At 46.7% G+C, this 18,194-nt stretch overlaps 1 protein-coding gene across 1 annotated transcript in view; it reads right to left on the reverse strand.

Annotated features, from left to right (window-relative positions):
• The window catches only part of Itga11 (integrin subunit alpha 11), a 95,256-nt gene that overhangs the window by 55,799 nt on the left and 21,263 nt on the right, over window positions 1-18,194 (reverse strand). The window contains exon 2 of the mRNA XM_021640481.2: window positions 18,043-18,154. Within this exon, the coding sequence (XP_021496156.1) occupies window positions 18,043-18,154 (112 nt within the window). The remainder of the gene's footprint in view (window positions 1-18,042; window positions 18,155-18,194) is intronic.

Raw genomic sequence — 18,194 nt, forward strand, 5'->3', positions numbered from 1 at the left:
GAATGAATATTCTCTTTGGAAAATTATTTGTTTTATGTATAAGAGTGTTCTGCTTGCATGTGCATCTTACCGCTGGAGTTCTTTGTGCCCATGAAGGACAGAAAGGGTGTTGGACCCTCTGGAACTGGAGTTATAGGTGGTTGTGAGCTGCCATGTGGGTGCTAGAATACAGACCCAGATCGTCTGCAAGAAGTGTTCTTAACTACTGAGCGACCTCTCCAGCCCCCCAATGGCCATTCTTACAGTCATTCTTATTTGGGGCACTCTAAGGAAACAAAAAGACTGTACAGTCACTCGAGCCACTGACCACTAAGGTCTGTCCTTACATGTTTGAAAATGGCCACATCTTGCATTTCAGTCATGAGCTCTGCAGTTGGGAGGACAAGGAAGAAGGGAGCTGCAGTTGCCGGCCGTGCTGTCTGGTGTGGGACAGGCTGCCGCACTACCCTTGCCCCTTGCCTGGCTTCACTGTGGCTGATCCCTCCCCACCTGGCAGGGAAAAGAGGTCTCAGCATCTCCTCCACAAGGACCATGGTCCCAGAACCCCATCTAAGATGTCTAGCTTTCTGCTTCCCTGAGATTTAGTATGGATCTCACTCAGACTTCTAGAACCATCTTCGCTCTTCTTACTCCTTTCTGTGGGCCCGAGTCTGGCACTGAAGCTGCAGAGACCAGCATGGGGCAAGCTTATCCTTGGGGCTCCCAGCCACCCTTCTCTGCCTCTTCACTTTCCATTTCCCACTTTCCATTTCTCCTAATTGGTTTTTCTTACAGTGCTCTTTCCAGGTGGCTCTATGTTACTGCTTCAGACTGACTCATGGCGGCTGGACCAGGAGGGAAACATTCCAGAGGTTAGGGGTAGATTTAAGAACTCAAGAGAAAGCCACAGAGACACCAGCACAACCAGCTCAGCTCAGAAACAGACATGGGACCACTGGCTATCCGTAGAAGCAGGTGTGAAGGGGTGGTGGCAGATGGAGGGATCCACATCCCAAGATCTTGGTGGTGTTGCAGTCAGGGATAGTTAAAAGGAAGCATTCTCTCTAAGCCTGGGGAAAACCCTGATTAGATTAACGGGGGTTGATCCCAGCTGAGATTAGTGAGAAAGACATTGGTGTGTTTTCTGATTGTACACAACTTTTGAAAATGTGGCTGTTTTCTGATTGCAGTGGAAGGTCCGTTTTTGCTTGTTTTGTTTTGTTTTTGTTTTCTTGTGGTGCAGCTTGCTGATGGGAAGCTCGTGCTGCCATGCGGTCAACCCATGGCAAGCCCACAGAACTGGGTAGAGGAATTAGGAGTGGGTCAACCTGCGCCCTCTAGTGCCAGTTAGTGCAGGTGCAGCTAAAGTTGTAAGGGGCCGTAAAAACGGGCCATGAGCTATGGTGTGGTGGCTCACACTTGGGAGGCAGAGGAAGGTGGATCTCTGAGTCCCGGGCCAGTCAGGGCTGTGTAGTGAGACCCTGTATCAAAAACAACCTCCTCTCCAAAATGTTTATAGCCATCCCTTAGTGTTCATGGAAAACTGGTCCCAGGACTCCATAAACACTAAAATCTGTAGCTACTCAAATTCCTACACAAGATGGCTCAAGATGGGGCCTGGCAGGATGGCTCAATGGTAAGAGTGCTGCACGAGCATCGGGACCTGGATAAAAAGCTGGGCGTGTCCATGCGTCCCTGTATCCCCAGTGCTGTGCAGGCTGGGAACTGAGACAGGAGAGTTGCTGGAGCTTGTGCCTGCAAGCCTAGCTCCAGGTTCAATGAGAGGCCCTGTCTCTACAGGAGGCGAAGTGAGAGAGCAGGAGCCCTCTGTCTTCTGTGTGCATGCACAGGGTGTGCACATTCATAGTACGTGTGCATGCAACACTCAACACACACACTCACACATATGCATGAGTGTGTGCACACACACACACACAATGGCTTAGCATTTGCATAGAACCTACACACATCACCTCATATACTTTAAGCCACCTCTAGGTTACTTTTAGCTTGTAAATCAATACAAATACAAATAGATGGTTACTGTAACCTAATATTTAGAGACTAATGCTAAGAAAACCTGGACATGTTCAGCAAGACACATTTTGAATATAGTATGCTCACTCTACAATTTATTGAATCTGTGGATTCAGAACTCACAGACACGAAGGGCCGAGTGTACCAGCCTTGAAATGGTAGGAACCTGCTTTGAAGATGATGTGGATTTTGGTCTGAGCTTATTTGCTCCCTCATCTGAGACAGCCCTTTGGCCTCTCTCGCACTGGGATTAGGAAGGGTGCGGGAGCCACAGAGTGGATGGTGTGGGCTTTGGAGCAGGGGTAGGGTGAGGAAGCTGAGGCTACTGTGCAGGGTGGAGAGAGGGTAGAGGGTGGGAAGAGGCAGGCCAAGAAGATGCTGAGTGGGCAGTTCTCCCGGGCTTCCCGAGCTGGCCAAAGCCAGTTTATTTTCTTTCGTGGGGGCTGGTAACCAGGAGGCTTTCTTTCAGTGTTTCCACTCCCAAGACTGTCTTCTTACCATAAAGCACACTATTTGGACCCCTGCCCTCTGGAGTTGAGCACTAAGAATATCCTCTGCTGTCAGGCATGCCCTTGGCTCTGCTGCTGTCTCTGTGTGAGGAGCCACCGGGCCATTGCTCACACACTCTTCAAGGCCTGGCACCTTCTGGCATTAATTCAGAATTAAAAATAAATATATAAAAGAAGAGCAGAAAAATAATGACTTGGGGGCCTCAAAGAGACTTGAGAGCTGTGATCTGGCTGTGTCTCACATCCACACACGGAGCCTAGGTTTGCACTGGCTTCTTGGGGCTGGCAGTCCTCCTCTCCCTCCCCATGGCTGCTCTGTGCCATTTGGGAGCCTAAGGTGTTTCCAGCCCCATCAATGAGGACAAGTGCCTGACTTTCTACTCCCCTCTCGGAGCCTCCCACAATCCCCTCTCGCCTGCCTGCCTGTCGTGCCAGGGCCTGCCTGGTGGCTTGGCCTGGGGCCTAAGCCAGAATTTCCCTAGAATATGGTTTCCCCCTTCTCTCTGGCCCCATGCAGCGGATGTCATCCTACCCACCGGCTTTGCCTCTGTCATGATTTATCCTCTGACCAGAATGAGTCAGGGTGTGGATTCTTTAGTTGTTCCAAGGGAAAATAGCAGCGGGCATTTCTGCTCTGGGGGCCTGAATTGGGAACAAAGAAGAGCATATTCCCCAGAGACATTTCTACAGCATTAAGGTCAAGTCTTCCCCGGGTGGCTCACTGAGAAACGGGGACCAGACTGACCAAGCAGCCGGTCAAGCACCCTTTCCCTCGGGGAAGGAACGGTACAGGAGATACTCTCCCAGTTATTGCTCCGTGTTAGACATTCTACGTCACCACCACCTCCTCCTCACGAGGATGTTCCAGGATTTACATCTCTGGGTCCTGTTGTTGGATGAAGAGACTGTGGTACAGAAAATGGCTGTGATGTGTTCAATGCTCATGGCTTCGAAAGTGCTGAGCTGTGAAGGGAAGCATTTCATATGGCCCGGGCTGTCCTTGAACTTGCTATGTAGCCAAGAATGATCTTTTGATGGTCCTGCCATGCTTCCTGAGTGCAGGGGTTACAGGAGTGAGCCGTCATGCCAAGCTTCCGCAGTGCTAAGAACTGAACCCCGGGCTTTGTGCATGCCAGCATCCCACCCCTGTAGTGCGACTTTGAAGACTAGGCTCTGCTGGGTGGGAGGCGGGCACCCTCAGTTGTCCACCCTCTGAGCCTCTGGGCTTACATGTGGAGGACCCTAGGGCAATACAAGCTTATCAGCAAGGAGGTGGAGAAAGCCCTAGGAAAGAAGTTGTGCCTTGTTCTGGATGGGTACCAACTAGGGCATCTTGTGCTATGGGATCCAGGATGGCAGGTGGGCTGTCTCTGGCACCACTCATTTAAGTGCTCATTAATCAGGGGAGCTGAGGCAGGACCTAGAAGCTGCTTGCAGCTGGCAGCTGGACATGAGTTTCAGCCCTGGCTCTCCCACTGACTTGTCGTAGGACTTGGTTTAACATTGTTCTACCTCTAGACCTTGGCTTCCTCATCTTTGAGGTAAGGAGATTGGGAGAACCTCTCAGACCACCCTCCCTGCAAAGTGGAGCTGACACAGGGGCACAGCAGCCCTGAAGGCCCACCCATGGTACAGTGTGGTCTACCCGGGACTCCTGGGTTGCTCCTAGTCCTGAACCACCCCTAACTCTCCTCTGCCTCCGAGAACTGTGTTCTGTGGAGAGCTACAGCAGTGGTGGTCCTGCTTTTAAGGGGCGCTGTCTGCTCTGCCTGGTGTCTCCTTGCACAGGATGCCATGCCTGATAGTACTTAGGCATAGAGACTAGGATGTGTTCTACTTCCAAATAGGGCACTGGGGAGAGAACGGGCTATGTTCTTTTCTTCTTTTCTGTCACTGTGATAAAAACGCTCTGGCCAAAGTCAAGGAGGTGAGCAAAGGGTTAAGTGGGCTTATACTTCCAGGTCACAATCTTATTGAGAGAAGTTAGGGCAGAAACTCAGCAGGCGCTTGGAGCAAGGTCGGTGGAGGAATGCCGCTGACTAGCTCTCTCTCTGCCTTGCCTAGCTGGTTTTCTTGTGTGGCCCAGGATCACATGCCTAGGGATTGGTGCTGCTCACAGTGGCCTGAACCATCAGGACAACCCCCCACTAGCAGGTCCACAGGCAGAACTAATCCAGGCAATTCTTCAGCCAAGGTTCCCTCTTCCCAGGTGGCTCTGCATTGTGCCAAATTTGTTTGTTCAGATTGATTTATTATTTTGGCACACACACACACACACACACACACTAAATGTGTGAGTCTGTGTGCATCCCCTACATGCACGAGCCAGTGGAGGCCAGAGGGTGGCAGACACCGTAGAACGGCACTTACAGTCGGTTGGGAGCTGCCTGACTTGGGTGCTGGGAACCTGCAAGAGCAGGAAGCATTCCTAACCATTGAGCTATCTCTCCAGCCCTCGCTGGGCCAAGCTGACAACCAAAGCTAAGCAGATGAGGTTGCTGACCTGTGCCAGACACGAGTATCCCAGCCCTTGTTATCCCAGGACCACCATGTGATGCCGCTTCCGGTGGACTGCTGGAGGATGTTTTTTGTTAGTTTGTTTTGTGCACTGTATATTCAGATGCAGATTTCTGTCCCCAGAGATCTGGTTGCAGTCTGGACTCTGGCATTGTCATTTTTATGAAGCGTCTCCTTTCTCAATGTTGTGTAAAAATTGCTCTTCATCGCCTTCGGATTGGTTAATAAAGAGCTGAACAGCCAATAGCTGGGCAGGAGAGTTAAGGAGAGACTTTCAGATCCCAGGGAGAGGGGCTCAGGCCGAGACCAGAGAGAGGGAAAGGGGAGTCGCCATGAGCACACGGATGAACCAGGAGGGGCCAAAACAAAACTAGGATGGCAGGAAATGGGCCACATGGCTGGGAAGTCGGCCAGGCCAGTATAGTCGGGTCAGAATCCTTTACTATCAGCCCAGCTGTGGTTCCTTTTAATAAATATAATAGGTCTCTGTGTCATTATTCAGGAGCTAGGGCGGGCACAGAAGGTTCTTATTTTGACAATGGAGGTGTTGGTGAGAACTGTGTTCATGTCTGCACCTCCCCAGTGGGAATATTTGCTTCCAAACTTTGCAGCTGTTTGGGTCACCTCCCCCCAACACCTGTAAGACATACAAACACATGGCTCTTGAAGCCTCTAACTAGCCTAGTTAAACGTTTGCCAGAGCACCCTGATGAGAAGGCCAGGACTTGAGAGTGCCTGAGTGAAGATGTCATGCCTGACCCCATTCCTAGCAGCAACTACAGTTAGGCCCCAGCTGTTCCTTCTCCACAGAGAGAAACGCCTACCCTTGAGAACAGCCTGGGCTGAGGAACCCAAGGCAGCTCGTGCAGGCACAGCAGCTTACCCACCTTCCTCAGGTGCCTCCACGTGCTCACTGCAGGCTGTCCTCTGTCCTCCTGCTAGGATCTTTGCTCCTTTGACCTTTAATTCCTCCTGTGTGTGTGCTCTCCTCCTTTCTACTTGGGAGCCCAGGGCACTTGTTCACTCAGGAAATATTTCAGGCTCTGGAAAGCTCAGCCTAGGCACCTTCCCTCCCTGTCCTTAAGGTACAAGTTGAGCTGTCGAGGTACTGATTGATGGCTTCCTAGGAAAGCAGGGGGCAGGGGAGGGCTAGCCTCTTCTTGCTTGGTAACCTGCAACCTCTATACCATCTCCAAAGGAGATTTGGGTGAAGGAGAAAAGAAGGGGGGGTGGATGGTGGGGAGGATAGGGGGTGGAGGAAATGAGAAAGGGAAAAGGAGAATAAGAAGGAGGGGAAATAGGAGAAAGAAAAAAGGAAGGAGGAAGATGGAAAGAAGGAGCTAGGGAAAGTGAGGGAGCAAGAAAGTGATAGAGAGGGAGGAAGACAGGGAGGAGGAGGGGGAGGGAAGCAGAATGGACAAGAAGATGTTCTGACATCAAAATCCCAGCCTTCCTATCCTCCTCAGATTCCTCTGCAACCCTTTGCTGCCTTGTTGGAAACTGATTCCTTACACGAACCCCAGATCCTTTTGCGAGCTCCTCTCTGGGTACCCGTGAGCTGGAATCTGAGATCTGTGAACATGCCTGTCTCTTCCTAGCAGGGCTTGGCTCCTGCTCCTCCTGTGTCTTCTTAGAACAGAATCCCCAGCTCTGGCTCTCACAAAGCCAGAAGTAAAGCTGGGGTCAGGGGAGGGCAGCAGATGGTAGGTCTTGGGCTAGGCTCAGGGTAGAGCTGCTTCTGTTGTGTCCCTTTGGGCCCAGGTATGACCATACCTGAGGAGATCTGGGCCCCTGTATCATTCTGACACTTGCTGTGTCCTCTGTTAGAGTCTCAGTTGCCTTTCCTGTGAAATGGGGACAAGCTTACTTCACTTTCAGGTTGCCTGATGCTCTGTCTACACCTGCACCACCACTGTTAATCTCAACTGTCAACCTGAGGGGATTTAGAGTCACAATGGAAACAAATCTCTCCATGTGTCTATGAGGATGCTTCCAAAACCTTTCACCTGGGGAGGGAAGAGCCACCCTGAGTGCGGCCTGCACCGTTTCGTGGGCTGCGGTCCCAGCCTGAATATGGGGTGAATGGCGGCTGAGCGCCTGCTTCCATTGCTCTCGGCTCCCCGATGGCAGGTGAACTGTGATTCCTGTCACCATGCCCTCTCCACCATGATGGACTTCCAAATAAACCCTTCCCTCCCTTAGGGTGCTCTGCCAGGTGTTTTGTCCTTGCTCTGAAAGCGTCACTAATATACGCACCCAGGCAGCTTACCATGGCCTTGTGTCAAAGTTCACACAGTCCTAACAGGGTCTCCCCTAGCAGAATGTTCTCCTTAGTAGGGAGCTGAGGTTTCTCCAGCCAGAGGCTGAGAACAAACTGGTGTCTTATGGGGCCCAGCTCTCTTTCTTCCCAGCATCAGGAAGCTTCCTGCTCCACAGGATGCAGTCAGGGCCTTCTGCAGGCCAGCACTGGAGCATGGGGACATCAAATGGTCTTAATCACTTCAATGTAAACACACTCAAGTCATGTGGATTGAATTTCTCTGAAAATACACAAGGGCTTAAAAGAGTAGGGACAGAGAACACTCAGTCCTGGAGGAATTTGTTTTCTCTTTCCTTTCTGTGTGCCTGTGAGTGTTATTGTTGCTGAGACTGAAGCATGTCAGAAACGGTTCAAGATGCCCACAGCAACCCTGGGTGCTCGGCAGAGCCCACGGAGGGCTCTGAGTCAGACTACGGTGCTCCTCAAACCCCATGAAGCTCCAGCAGATGGCCGAGGCTCTCCTGTGGGTGCTCACAGTGGGTGGCAGTGGGCTAGTTCTTCCCTGGGACACACTGGCATCTGGGAGTGATGCTTTCCCCTCTCATGGTGTCTCCTTGTCTTCATGATGTGGTGTAGATGGTGAACTTAGATGGTATCTCTCTCTGCTGGAGATACCTGGAAAGCAATCTGAGCGACACAGACCCCCTGGGTCTGACCCAGGAGACATAGCCTGTGGGTATGAACTCTGCCAAGGGCTGGGTGCATCGGAGCCCCTCAGGTCTCAGCCACTGTCTTGATTTCAGGCTTCCCTGCCTCCTGCTGCTAGTCCCTCAGTTGTCACTTCCTGCCTTGCTGATTATGAAACATATGTACACTTACAGTATTTAACCTTGCCCAACGTTTCCAAATGGAGTGGGGGGGTTCTGCCTTATTTGGCATATGAGTAAATAGAGGTTCAGAAAGGCTCAGTCTCCTAAGTGGGAGAGGGAGCTTTGGGCTTCAAATCCTCTCTTGTCCCTGCTTTGAGGTGCCTCCTGGAATACAGCCACATCAACACCTGCCACAAAGGCGTTTGGAGTGATCAGCCAGTGTTCCCCACCAGGTGACACTGCCATCAGCCATGGGAACAAATCTCTGGATGTGCCTGTGAGAGACTGTCTACATTTTCAAACCCTCAGCCTAATCGTGTGTGCGTGTATGCATGTGATGTATGCCTGTGTACAAAGGTTAATCTAGGCAAGCCCCGCCCTGAATGTGGGTGGCTCCATTCCGTGGAACGGGACCTCCAACTGCATTAAAAGCAAAAAGTGACCTGACCAGACACAGTGGACCAGCTGCCCCTCATGCCGAGCCTTCCCTGCTGTGCTGGACTGTGCCCTCCTCAAAACGTGAGCCAAAGCAAGTGCTTTATCCTTTCCTTAAATTGCTTTCTCTGGTATTTTGTCACAGTAAGAAGACAAGTGTTAATGCAGGGAATAATTAAATAGGACCGAGGTTCCTATCACCGGGCATGGGACCCCTGAAAGGCCCAGGGTGCTGTGCTCCACCTTACATGTACCACAGCTCCCTGAGTTCCCAAGGCTGCTTTCTTCTCAGTAGTGGCTGTAAATAAGCTCAGGTCTAGGGGTACAAACTCCATCCTGCAAGGCTCTGGGCCATGCTCAGATCAGCAAAAGAGTCTAAGAAGTCAGGTCCTTGACCCACCCATAGTCGGCTCCTATTCAAACGTCCCGCCCTGCCCCCTCCCCAACCCCAGCCAAGGCTCCCTGATCTTAGAACCTGGCTGAGTCTCCGCCTTGAGCTAGCTGCTCTTAGGTTGCAGGGATTTGACACTGGTATCTCACGGGGGACAGGAGGCATGGGGTGAGAGGTCCCTTATGACCTTAGAAGTGATATGTCAGAGGGAAGACCTAGGGAGGGAAAGGTCATTCCAGGACAGGAAAGCCCTCATGGAGAAATGCAGAGAGTAACTCCACAGAGATGGGTATTAATACTGCCAGGTCATCTTTTGTCTTGTTTTTAAGTCATTGAGTCATTGCCTCCTCTGTGGGTCTAAGGCTAACTCCAGAGTGAAACCATGCTGTTAGCATTCCACTGCTGTGCAGAGCCTGCAAACTTACAGATGTTTGACAAATATTGGTCAAAATAAGTTCCATCTTGAAAAAGTCCATTCAACCTTTTTTTTTTTTTTTTTTCTGATTGCTGGTTTTATGTATTCCAGGCTGCCCTCAGATTATGGAGCCACGATAGACTTGAACTTCTGATCCTCTTGCCTCTACCACTTGAGTGTTGAGATTACAGGCTGGTGCCGCCATAGCCAGTTTATATAGCGTTAGGATTGAACCCATGGCTTTGTGCTTTACCAACTGAGCTACATTTTCAGACCCTCAGCCTAATCATGTGTGTGTGTGTTGTATGCATGTGATGTATGCCTGTGTACAAAGATATGTGTGGGTGTGTTTTGCAGGATGTTTGACCCCACTGTGAACAATAAAAACCTGTTGTTTGGCTTGGTTCAGCCCTAGCACACACCTTTAATCCAAAAACTCCATGTTTGTTGTAAACAGATGATTATGGAGTGGCTCAGCCCTAGCACACACCTTTAACCCAAGAGCTTTCTGTATACAGGATTTAATGAAGTAAAATCCAAGAGGGGAAGCAAGAAACCAGCTGACAGGGATTAAAGTACAAAGGAGAAGCATTGAGTTTAAGGGTATTTAAGACAGTGTGGAGAAGAAGAAAGAGCTCTTCAGCTCCTTGGCCTTTAGCTTTTGGCTCCTTAGCTCTTTAGCTTTTAGCTTTTTGGCTCTTTCCTCCTGTGCTGTAAGGTGAGCTAGCAGGCCTTTTCCTCCTGTGACATGGGCTGAGAAGGAAGATTAGCTGGGTGCTTTCAAACTTATTTCCTTTTTAAAACATGTTTTTAAAGAGCTTTTTACTTTATTTTTATGTGTATAGGTGTTTGCCTGTATGTCTGTGTATCATATGTTCCTGGTATCAGGGAAGTCAGAAGCAGGGGTCAGATCTCCTGGAACTAGAGTTACAGATAGTTAAAGGCCTTCATGCTTGTGCTGGCAACTGACCATTCCTCTGTAAGAGCAGCAAGTGCTCTTCACCATCTCTTCAGCCTGTATTTTCTTTTTTAAGACAGGGTCTTATTATACAGTTCAAGTTGCACCCCAATAATTTCACCCTCACTCTCTCAAGTGCTGAAATTACAGGCACTGCTGAGCAAGAACGTTCTTTTTTCAATAGAGTTCTTTGGAACATTGTAACTTTCTGTAAGTTTGTAATCACATAAAAGGGCTATGTTCATGAATAATCAGTATTACAGTCTTAGCACTTTATTCTTTGAATAGTGATGTGCATTTCCATTTCAGGTTTTGTCCGGGAAGATTATAATCTATGTGCTCACTAGACATTTCAAACAAATGAACTTCAGATTAATTGTAGTTCCCAACTTTAAATCCTACAGCTCTTCCAAACAGACTCAAATGGTCAGACCAGGGTAGAAATCACTACACTAATATGAACATCAATTCAAATAACTGTCCAGCTAGTAATTCTCTCTTCCCAGGATCACCACTGTAGAGAACTTCCACATACAGCAAGCCGGTGATGACATAGTTACATAATACTTTGTTATAGTCCCCGGGAGGAAAACAGTCAGGAAGAACATCACATACAGCCTTACTTTAGATAAACTCAGAGACACAAGTTCCAAAAGAAAACTATCAATTATTTGAAATAAATAAATAAGCAAAAGGAAGAGCTCCAGCTGTTTACAAAGTGGAGAAAAAGCCAAGGATTCAAAAACAATATTATATCGAAAACAGTAACTATTAAGTTAAAGCAAACATCTGCTTAGGAAAGGTGGCTGAAGTTGAGAAGCCTAAACTGGTTTCTGCTGCAAAGGAGGTCACTGCAAGACTTATCAAGGTCTTGGCCTTACAGACAGTATCTTCGCTGGGTGCTTTCTCGGAACTAGCAAGTTTTCACCCCAGCATCTGGCTCCTGAGTCTTATTGGTAAAACTGGTTGGGTTTTCATTATTTATAACAACAAGTGTGGTTATATGTGTGTGTGTGTGTGTGTGTGTGTGTGTGTGTGTGATGTATGCATGTGTACAAAGGCCTGTGTGGGTGTGGTTGTATCTGCATGTGGTGTGTGTGTTCGAACACGTGTGTGCATGTAGAGGCCAGAGGTTGATGTCTGGTGCTTACCACTGTCAGTTTCTACCTTAGTTTTTGAGACAAGCTGTCTCCCTGAACCTAGAGTTCACCACCATGGTGAGACTGAGTGAGCAATGAGGTCCATGGGTCCTGTCTCCGCCCCTCCCCCCAGCAGTAGGTCGCAGGCATTTGCATCAAACCCAGCTTTTTCTGTGGGTGCTGGGGGTACAAACTCCGCTCCTCACCCTTGCACAGAAGGCCGTTGATTAGCTGAGCTATACCCCCAGACCCCCAACCTTGTTTTTTTTTTATTGTTCACACCTTGTAAGGTCTACACATAGTGTTTTAATACAGATCTTGGGTCAGCAAGATGGCTTAGCGGGCAAAGGTGCTTGCTGCCAAGTCTGAAAACCTGAGTGTCACCTCCGGAATCCAAATGGGGGAAGGAGAGAAGCAACTCCCAATTGAAAACTCGTATCTAGTTATATAACTACGATATAAAATATTAAGATATAAGAGAAGATATATTAGTTGAACTAGTTGAGCTCTGACCTTCCCATGCATGCCTTGGTGCCTCTCCCAACAAACAAACAAACAAACAAATATAACTTTAAAAATAGATCATAGTAAACCATTAGTACATGTTTTAACCTCTCGGTTGAACTGTAAAAGGTAAGTGAAAGAAGGGATGTGCAAAGCCGGGGGAGCAGCTCAGTGGCAGAGTCCTGCCAAGCACAAATGAGACCCTGGATGAATCTCCAACACTGGAAACAGCAGGATACAGGAACAATAAAAACAGAAAAGAAAAAGAAGGCATGAGGCAGCAGGCGTGTCCTGTGAGGAGACTATGTTATCAATTCAACCATGCTATTATATTAAATGTCCAATTGAAAGGCAAGGCTTCTCAGAATGGGTTAAAAACTTGTGTGTCATTTAGAAGAGGAGTACTTTAAATATAAGGACACCATGGACTGAAGACGTGGCTCAGTGGTTAAGAGCACATACTGCTCTTGCAGAGGACCTGAGTTTGGTTCTCAGAATCCACACTGAGTGTTTTACAACTGCCTGCAGCTCCAGCTACAGGGGAGTGTCCTCTTCTGGCCTCTGCAGGCAACCGCACTAATGTGTATATATCCACACACAGACATATGTGCACATATGTAATTAAATATGGCAAAAACACATCGGATAAAAACACAAAACAGCAAAAACCATGGGATAAAGCTGCTTGGTACCCATCTCAGGCTCTGGCTTAGCTAGTTTTCTTACAGCTGAGAACCTCCAGCCCAGTGAATGGTGCCACTCACAATGAGCTCAGCCCTCTCACATCAATTAGCAATCAAGACAACCATCTCCTAAGATGTGACCACAGGCCAATCAGTGCGATCTGACAATTCTGCTGTTGAGACTCTCCTTTCTGGTGATTTTAGACTGTGACAATTTGACAGTTAAAGCTGACCATGGCACCTAATAACTCTTATATCACAATATTTTGTATTCGTTAGTCATGGTAACCATGTGAAAATAGAATATTAGGCAGCAGGGCTAAGTTGTTGCATATAACTAATAATGAATTACTCTCTATGCTTAGTTAACATCTTTAAGAAATATAGAGCACAGCAGACAGAACTAAGTGGTGCATCCTCAATGACAGCTGGAGGTTTAAATACATTTCTCAGAAACACAGGATAAGCAGATCAAAAGACTCCTGACTCCAAACAAAGCCAAGTAAAAACAGTGACACTAGCACAGTAAGCCATTCAAGCTAATGACATACCGAAAAACACCTAACAAAGAACAGAAAAAGCTGGGCATGGAGGTACATGCCTTTAAACCCGGCACTTACGAGGCAGAGGCAGGCAGATCTCTGTAAGTTCAAGGCCAGACTGCTCTACAGAGTGAGTTCTAGAACAGCCAAGGCTATACAGAGAAAGCCTGTCTTGAAAAACCAAAACCAAACAAAAAACAAAATAAAAAACAAACAAAAACAAAAAACAAACACTCTACCCCTTCAAAAAAAACAAAACAAAAACAAAGCAAAACAAACACAGCAAAACCCCAAACAGAACAGACTCATCAAGGGACCTGGAAATGTACTAACAGGTATCATATCGATTTATACAACATGAAGCTGGAGAGACGGCTCAGCAGTTAAGAGCAGTGGACCTTCCAGAGGACCCAGGTTCAATTCCCAGCACCCACACAGCAGCTCACAACTGTCTGTAACTCCAGTTATAGGGGGTCTAAAGCCCTCTTCTGGCCTTTATGGGTACCGTGCATACTCATAATGCATAGACATACATGCAGGCATACATATATCTCCTAAAAAAGAAATTATATAATGCCACTACTGATTACTAGGAATGAAGCGAGAATTCTGATGGTAAATAACTAGAATATTGGCAAATATTTAGGAATTAAAGCAACACATTTCTAAACAACACATGAGTCAAAGAAGGCATCACAATGGAAACTAGATGTACATGTGATTGGAATGAAAATGAAACCATAATATGAGGTGCAGCTTAAACGATGTCTAAAAGAATGTTCGAGCCTTTTTGTATATCTTTTCTGAATACAATGAACACCAACAATTTAAAGAAGAACCTAGGAAAGATAACTCCCCAAAGGAGAGAAAAAAAAAAAAAACTTAATAAACAGTAAAAACTGGTAAAAGAGAAAACAGAGATTTGACAGGGTTTAATGAAACCCAAAATCAAGGGGCTGGAGAAATGGCTCAGCAGATAAGAGCACTGGCAGCTCTTCAAAGGACCTGGGTTCAATTCCCAGCACCCATGTGACAGCTCACAACTGTCTGTAACTTCAGTTACAGGATTTGGCACCCTCACACAGACATACATGCAGGCACAACACCAATCCATATGAAATAAAAATAAATAAGACTTTAAAAAACAAAAACAAAGCTACAAAATTGATCCTTATAAAGCTTTAATGAAACTGATACACCTATAGCAAGACACACTGTGAGTAAGGGAGACAGTGTAAGTTATCACTAAGGGAGACAGTGCAAGCCATCACTAAGGGAGACAGTGTAAATTATCACTGGGAAGCATGAAAATTATGCCATACAATAAAACTTAAAAACCCTGATATAAAATATAAACGGGAAGCCGGTGATTGATATTTTGTCAGTAAAACTCGGATGGAATGGGGGAATCACTGGAGAAACACATTAATACTAACACCAGCAACTGGAAATCTGCATGGCCCATTATCTTTAGGAAGTTGAATCTCAATAGAAAATCTGTCCACAGAAACACTCAGAGTGAGAGACTTGAGCATTAAGTCCTTAGTGGGATGCCGTCATCATCTCATCCCTCCCCCCAAGCCTGGGGGCGTCTATTTGGAAGAGGAGGTAGAAAGATCATAAGGGGCAGAGAAGGTGGATGATCTAAGAAAATAGTGCTCTAGGTACAAGGTTTCCGGGTGCCTGTGTTAGTATTGAAAATGTGTTTTTAGAGGGAGGTTGTGGCACACTCCTTTAATCCCGGAGTCAGGCAGGTCTCTGTGAGTTCGAGGCCAGCCTGGTCTACAGAGCGAGTCCCAGGACAGCCAGGGCTACACATCCTGTCTTGAAACACCAGTAAACAAACAAGTAAGTAGATAGATAAACAGACAAATAGGTAGATGGATAGATAGATAGATAGATAGATAGATAGATAGATAATGCTTTTTCTCTAGTGTTAGTCCAAGAATGCAAGTTTGAATTCAAACTACAAAAAAGAAAAAAGAATAAAAAGAAAGAAAAAGAGAAGGGCTGAAACAAAAACCCCTGAGTTAAAAAACTCAACCCATCAATAAAAAATAGTAACAAAACCAGAAAAACGGCATGTCTCATTTTTTACAAGAAAGGTGCCTACTCCAATTGAATACTTTCTTGTTGAAAACATTAAAAAACAACAGAGCAGCGTCAGGGAGGTAGGGATGCAGCCCAGGCGGTAGAGTGCTGGCCAAGCACGCACGAATCCTAGCTGTGATTTTTCAGCACCATGTAAAGCAGCATGGTGGGACACATCTGCAATCCTAGCCCTCCAGAAGTGGAGGCAGGAGGATCAGGCCATCCTTGTATTTATCAAGTTTGAGGCCAGCCAGTGAGGCTACGTGAAACCCTGTCTAACTAGGAAGAGAACACTTCTTTAATCTGACGGTTTCTACAGCCAGCAAATGAAGGAAGCACAGACACCATCTTATTTTGTTATTTGACACGCTAAACTTCCTCCATTAAAGATGAACTAGGTTGGGCAGTGTTGGCACATGCCTGTAGTTCTAGCACTTGGGAGGCAGAGGCAGGTGGGTCTCTGTGAGTTCAAGAACAGCCTGGTCCACAGAGCAAGTTTCAGGACAGACAGGGCTACAGAGACAGAAAATCCCTGTCTGAAAAAACAAAACAATGAACAAAGGAACTAAGAAAGCTTGGTGTCACCTTGTCTAATCAGCCTTAAACTGACAGCTCTGGGCCCTGCAATGAGACAGAAGGTAAACACAGGTATGAAGATTGGAAAGAAGAAGCAAAGTACAACTGCATGAGATGACCTGACTTTTCAGAAACCCCCAAAGAACCACAGGCAAAAATAGGGTAAGATGGCACAGTGAGTGAAGATGCTTGCCACATAAGCCTGGCTACTCAAGCTGGATGCCCAGAACCCACATAAAAGTGAAAGGACAGAACTGACTCTCCAAAGTTGTCTTCTGACCTCTGTACACAGGTGTGGAATATCTCCAATCACACACACACACACAAACACACACACACACACACACTTAATAATAATAATAAATAAAACAATTTTATAACAAAAACCAACTAGCAAGATAAGCAAGCTATTAGTACTATAAATGATTCTGTAAAGTTGTGAGATAAAATATATTCAAAAGTCAACTGCATTCTTCTGTAGCAAACAGACTAGAAAACAAAATGAAAACATCTCATCTCTAGCATCATAAAATGCAAATATGTAGAAATTAATGTTAATTAAAGATGGTCAAGACTTTTACTGTGAAAACTGTGAGAAAAATTTTAATTAAATAAACTAGGGGACCAGGACACTTATAATTATTATGATTTGATTTATTCTCAATTTTATCTATGTATTTAGTATTACTGTAATCAAAGTATCAGCAAATGTCACTGGAGGAAAGTTGGCAGAAGGACATAGGGCTTAAAGCAGAACAATCTCACCCAGAATGAACAAATATGGAGAATTTACATGCCTGACTTAAAAATTTATTTTTTTGAGATAGTCTTACATTGCCAATAGTCTCAGAATCCTTAGGTAGTTGACGATGCCCTTGAATTCATGATTTTCCTGCCTCTGCCTCCTGAGTGCGGGATTACAGCGAGTGTCATCACTCCTGGTTCTGCGGTGCTGGCGGCGGAGCCCAGCCCTTTGCGCATGGCAGGCAAGCATTGCAACGGCTGGGCCACATCCCTCCCCAGAAGGAAGCTGCCTTTCTACTGACACAAGCTTAGCCAAAGAGATAAATGGGACAGAGTGAGGCAAGCAACTGACCTGAAGGTTTGTGGTCATCTAATGGTTAACAAAGGTGACACTGGAATTCAGTGGAGAAAATGAACTTTCCGTAGATGCTGCCATATCAATCCCGTATCCACACAGGCAAGCAAAACCGAAAAGCCGTGTCTCAAAAACTATTTGGGCTTCAATCAGCGATGTAAACAAGAGAACAAACAGCTTCTCAGATAAAACAGAGGTGAAGATGTTCAACACGTGAGGAAAAGTATAGATTCCCTAAATGGGCATATGAATAGCGCTAACCATGAGCTGTTGATAAACATAGAACTTAAGCTAAATGTGATGTAATCCCAGCGGACATCAGGAGCTGGAGGCAAGAGGGCAGTCTGGGTTACGTGGTGAATCCCAGGCCAACCAGGGCTACCTGAGACTGTTTCAACACACACACACACACACACACACACACACCTGCAGGCTCATACCATATGATCACATTTCATTGTATACATGAGTGAAATTCTCCAAAATAAGAAAAACTAAAAATAAATATCTGTATACAAATGAAATAAAGCAAAAAAGATTAAGAGCTTCAATTTTTAAAAAAAGATTGAGGAGGCAAGTTGCACAACAGGAAAAAGTATTTGCAGTCTTTCAGACACAGGGTTTGTGTATGTAATGTGTTATTTTAAAGTCCTATAAATCAATAATAAAAGATGCATATTATAGCTTCTAAAGATGGGCAAAAGAGGGCTACGGGGATGGCTCAGTGTAAAGAGCTTGCTGTGCAAGTGTGAGGGCCCGAGTTCAAATCCCAAGCACTCGAATAAAAGCCAGGTGTGGTGGGACATGGCAGACGTTTGGCAGATCCTCCTGATGCCAACCATATAAAGAGCCTGTGACACTGGTTGCTCAGGTCTTGTGTGTAAAGCCCACTGGATTTTGATCTGCTGGGATGCAGAGTTGTGCCATAGGAACCAGGAAGCCTGAGAGAGCCAGCCTGGGCAGCTGGCAGGCCAGGGGTAGAAAGGAGGGCACTGGCATGACGCGGAGCTGGGCTAGGTGGCTGCAGCGTTCACTCACCACTTCTTGCCGCTGATGTCGTGCTGCTGTACTGTGTAGCCGAAGAAGGCAGCACTGGGACCAGCGATGACCCGGGGGTTCCTGGTATCCATGTTGAAGGTGTCCGTGAATCCTGAGAGAGAGCAGAGGGGAAGACGGGTGAGTCTGAGGGT

Source organism: Meriones unguiculatus, chromosome 6 (assembly GCF_030254825.1).
Source record: "Meriones unguiculatus strain TT.TT164.6M chromosome 6, Bangor_MerUng_6.1, whole genome shotgun sequence".
Taxonomy (NCBI): Eukaryota; Metazoa; Chordata; class Mammalia; order Rodentia; family Muridae; genus Meriones; species Meriones unguiculatus.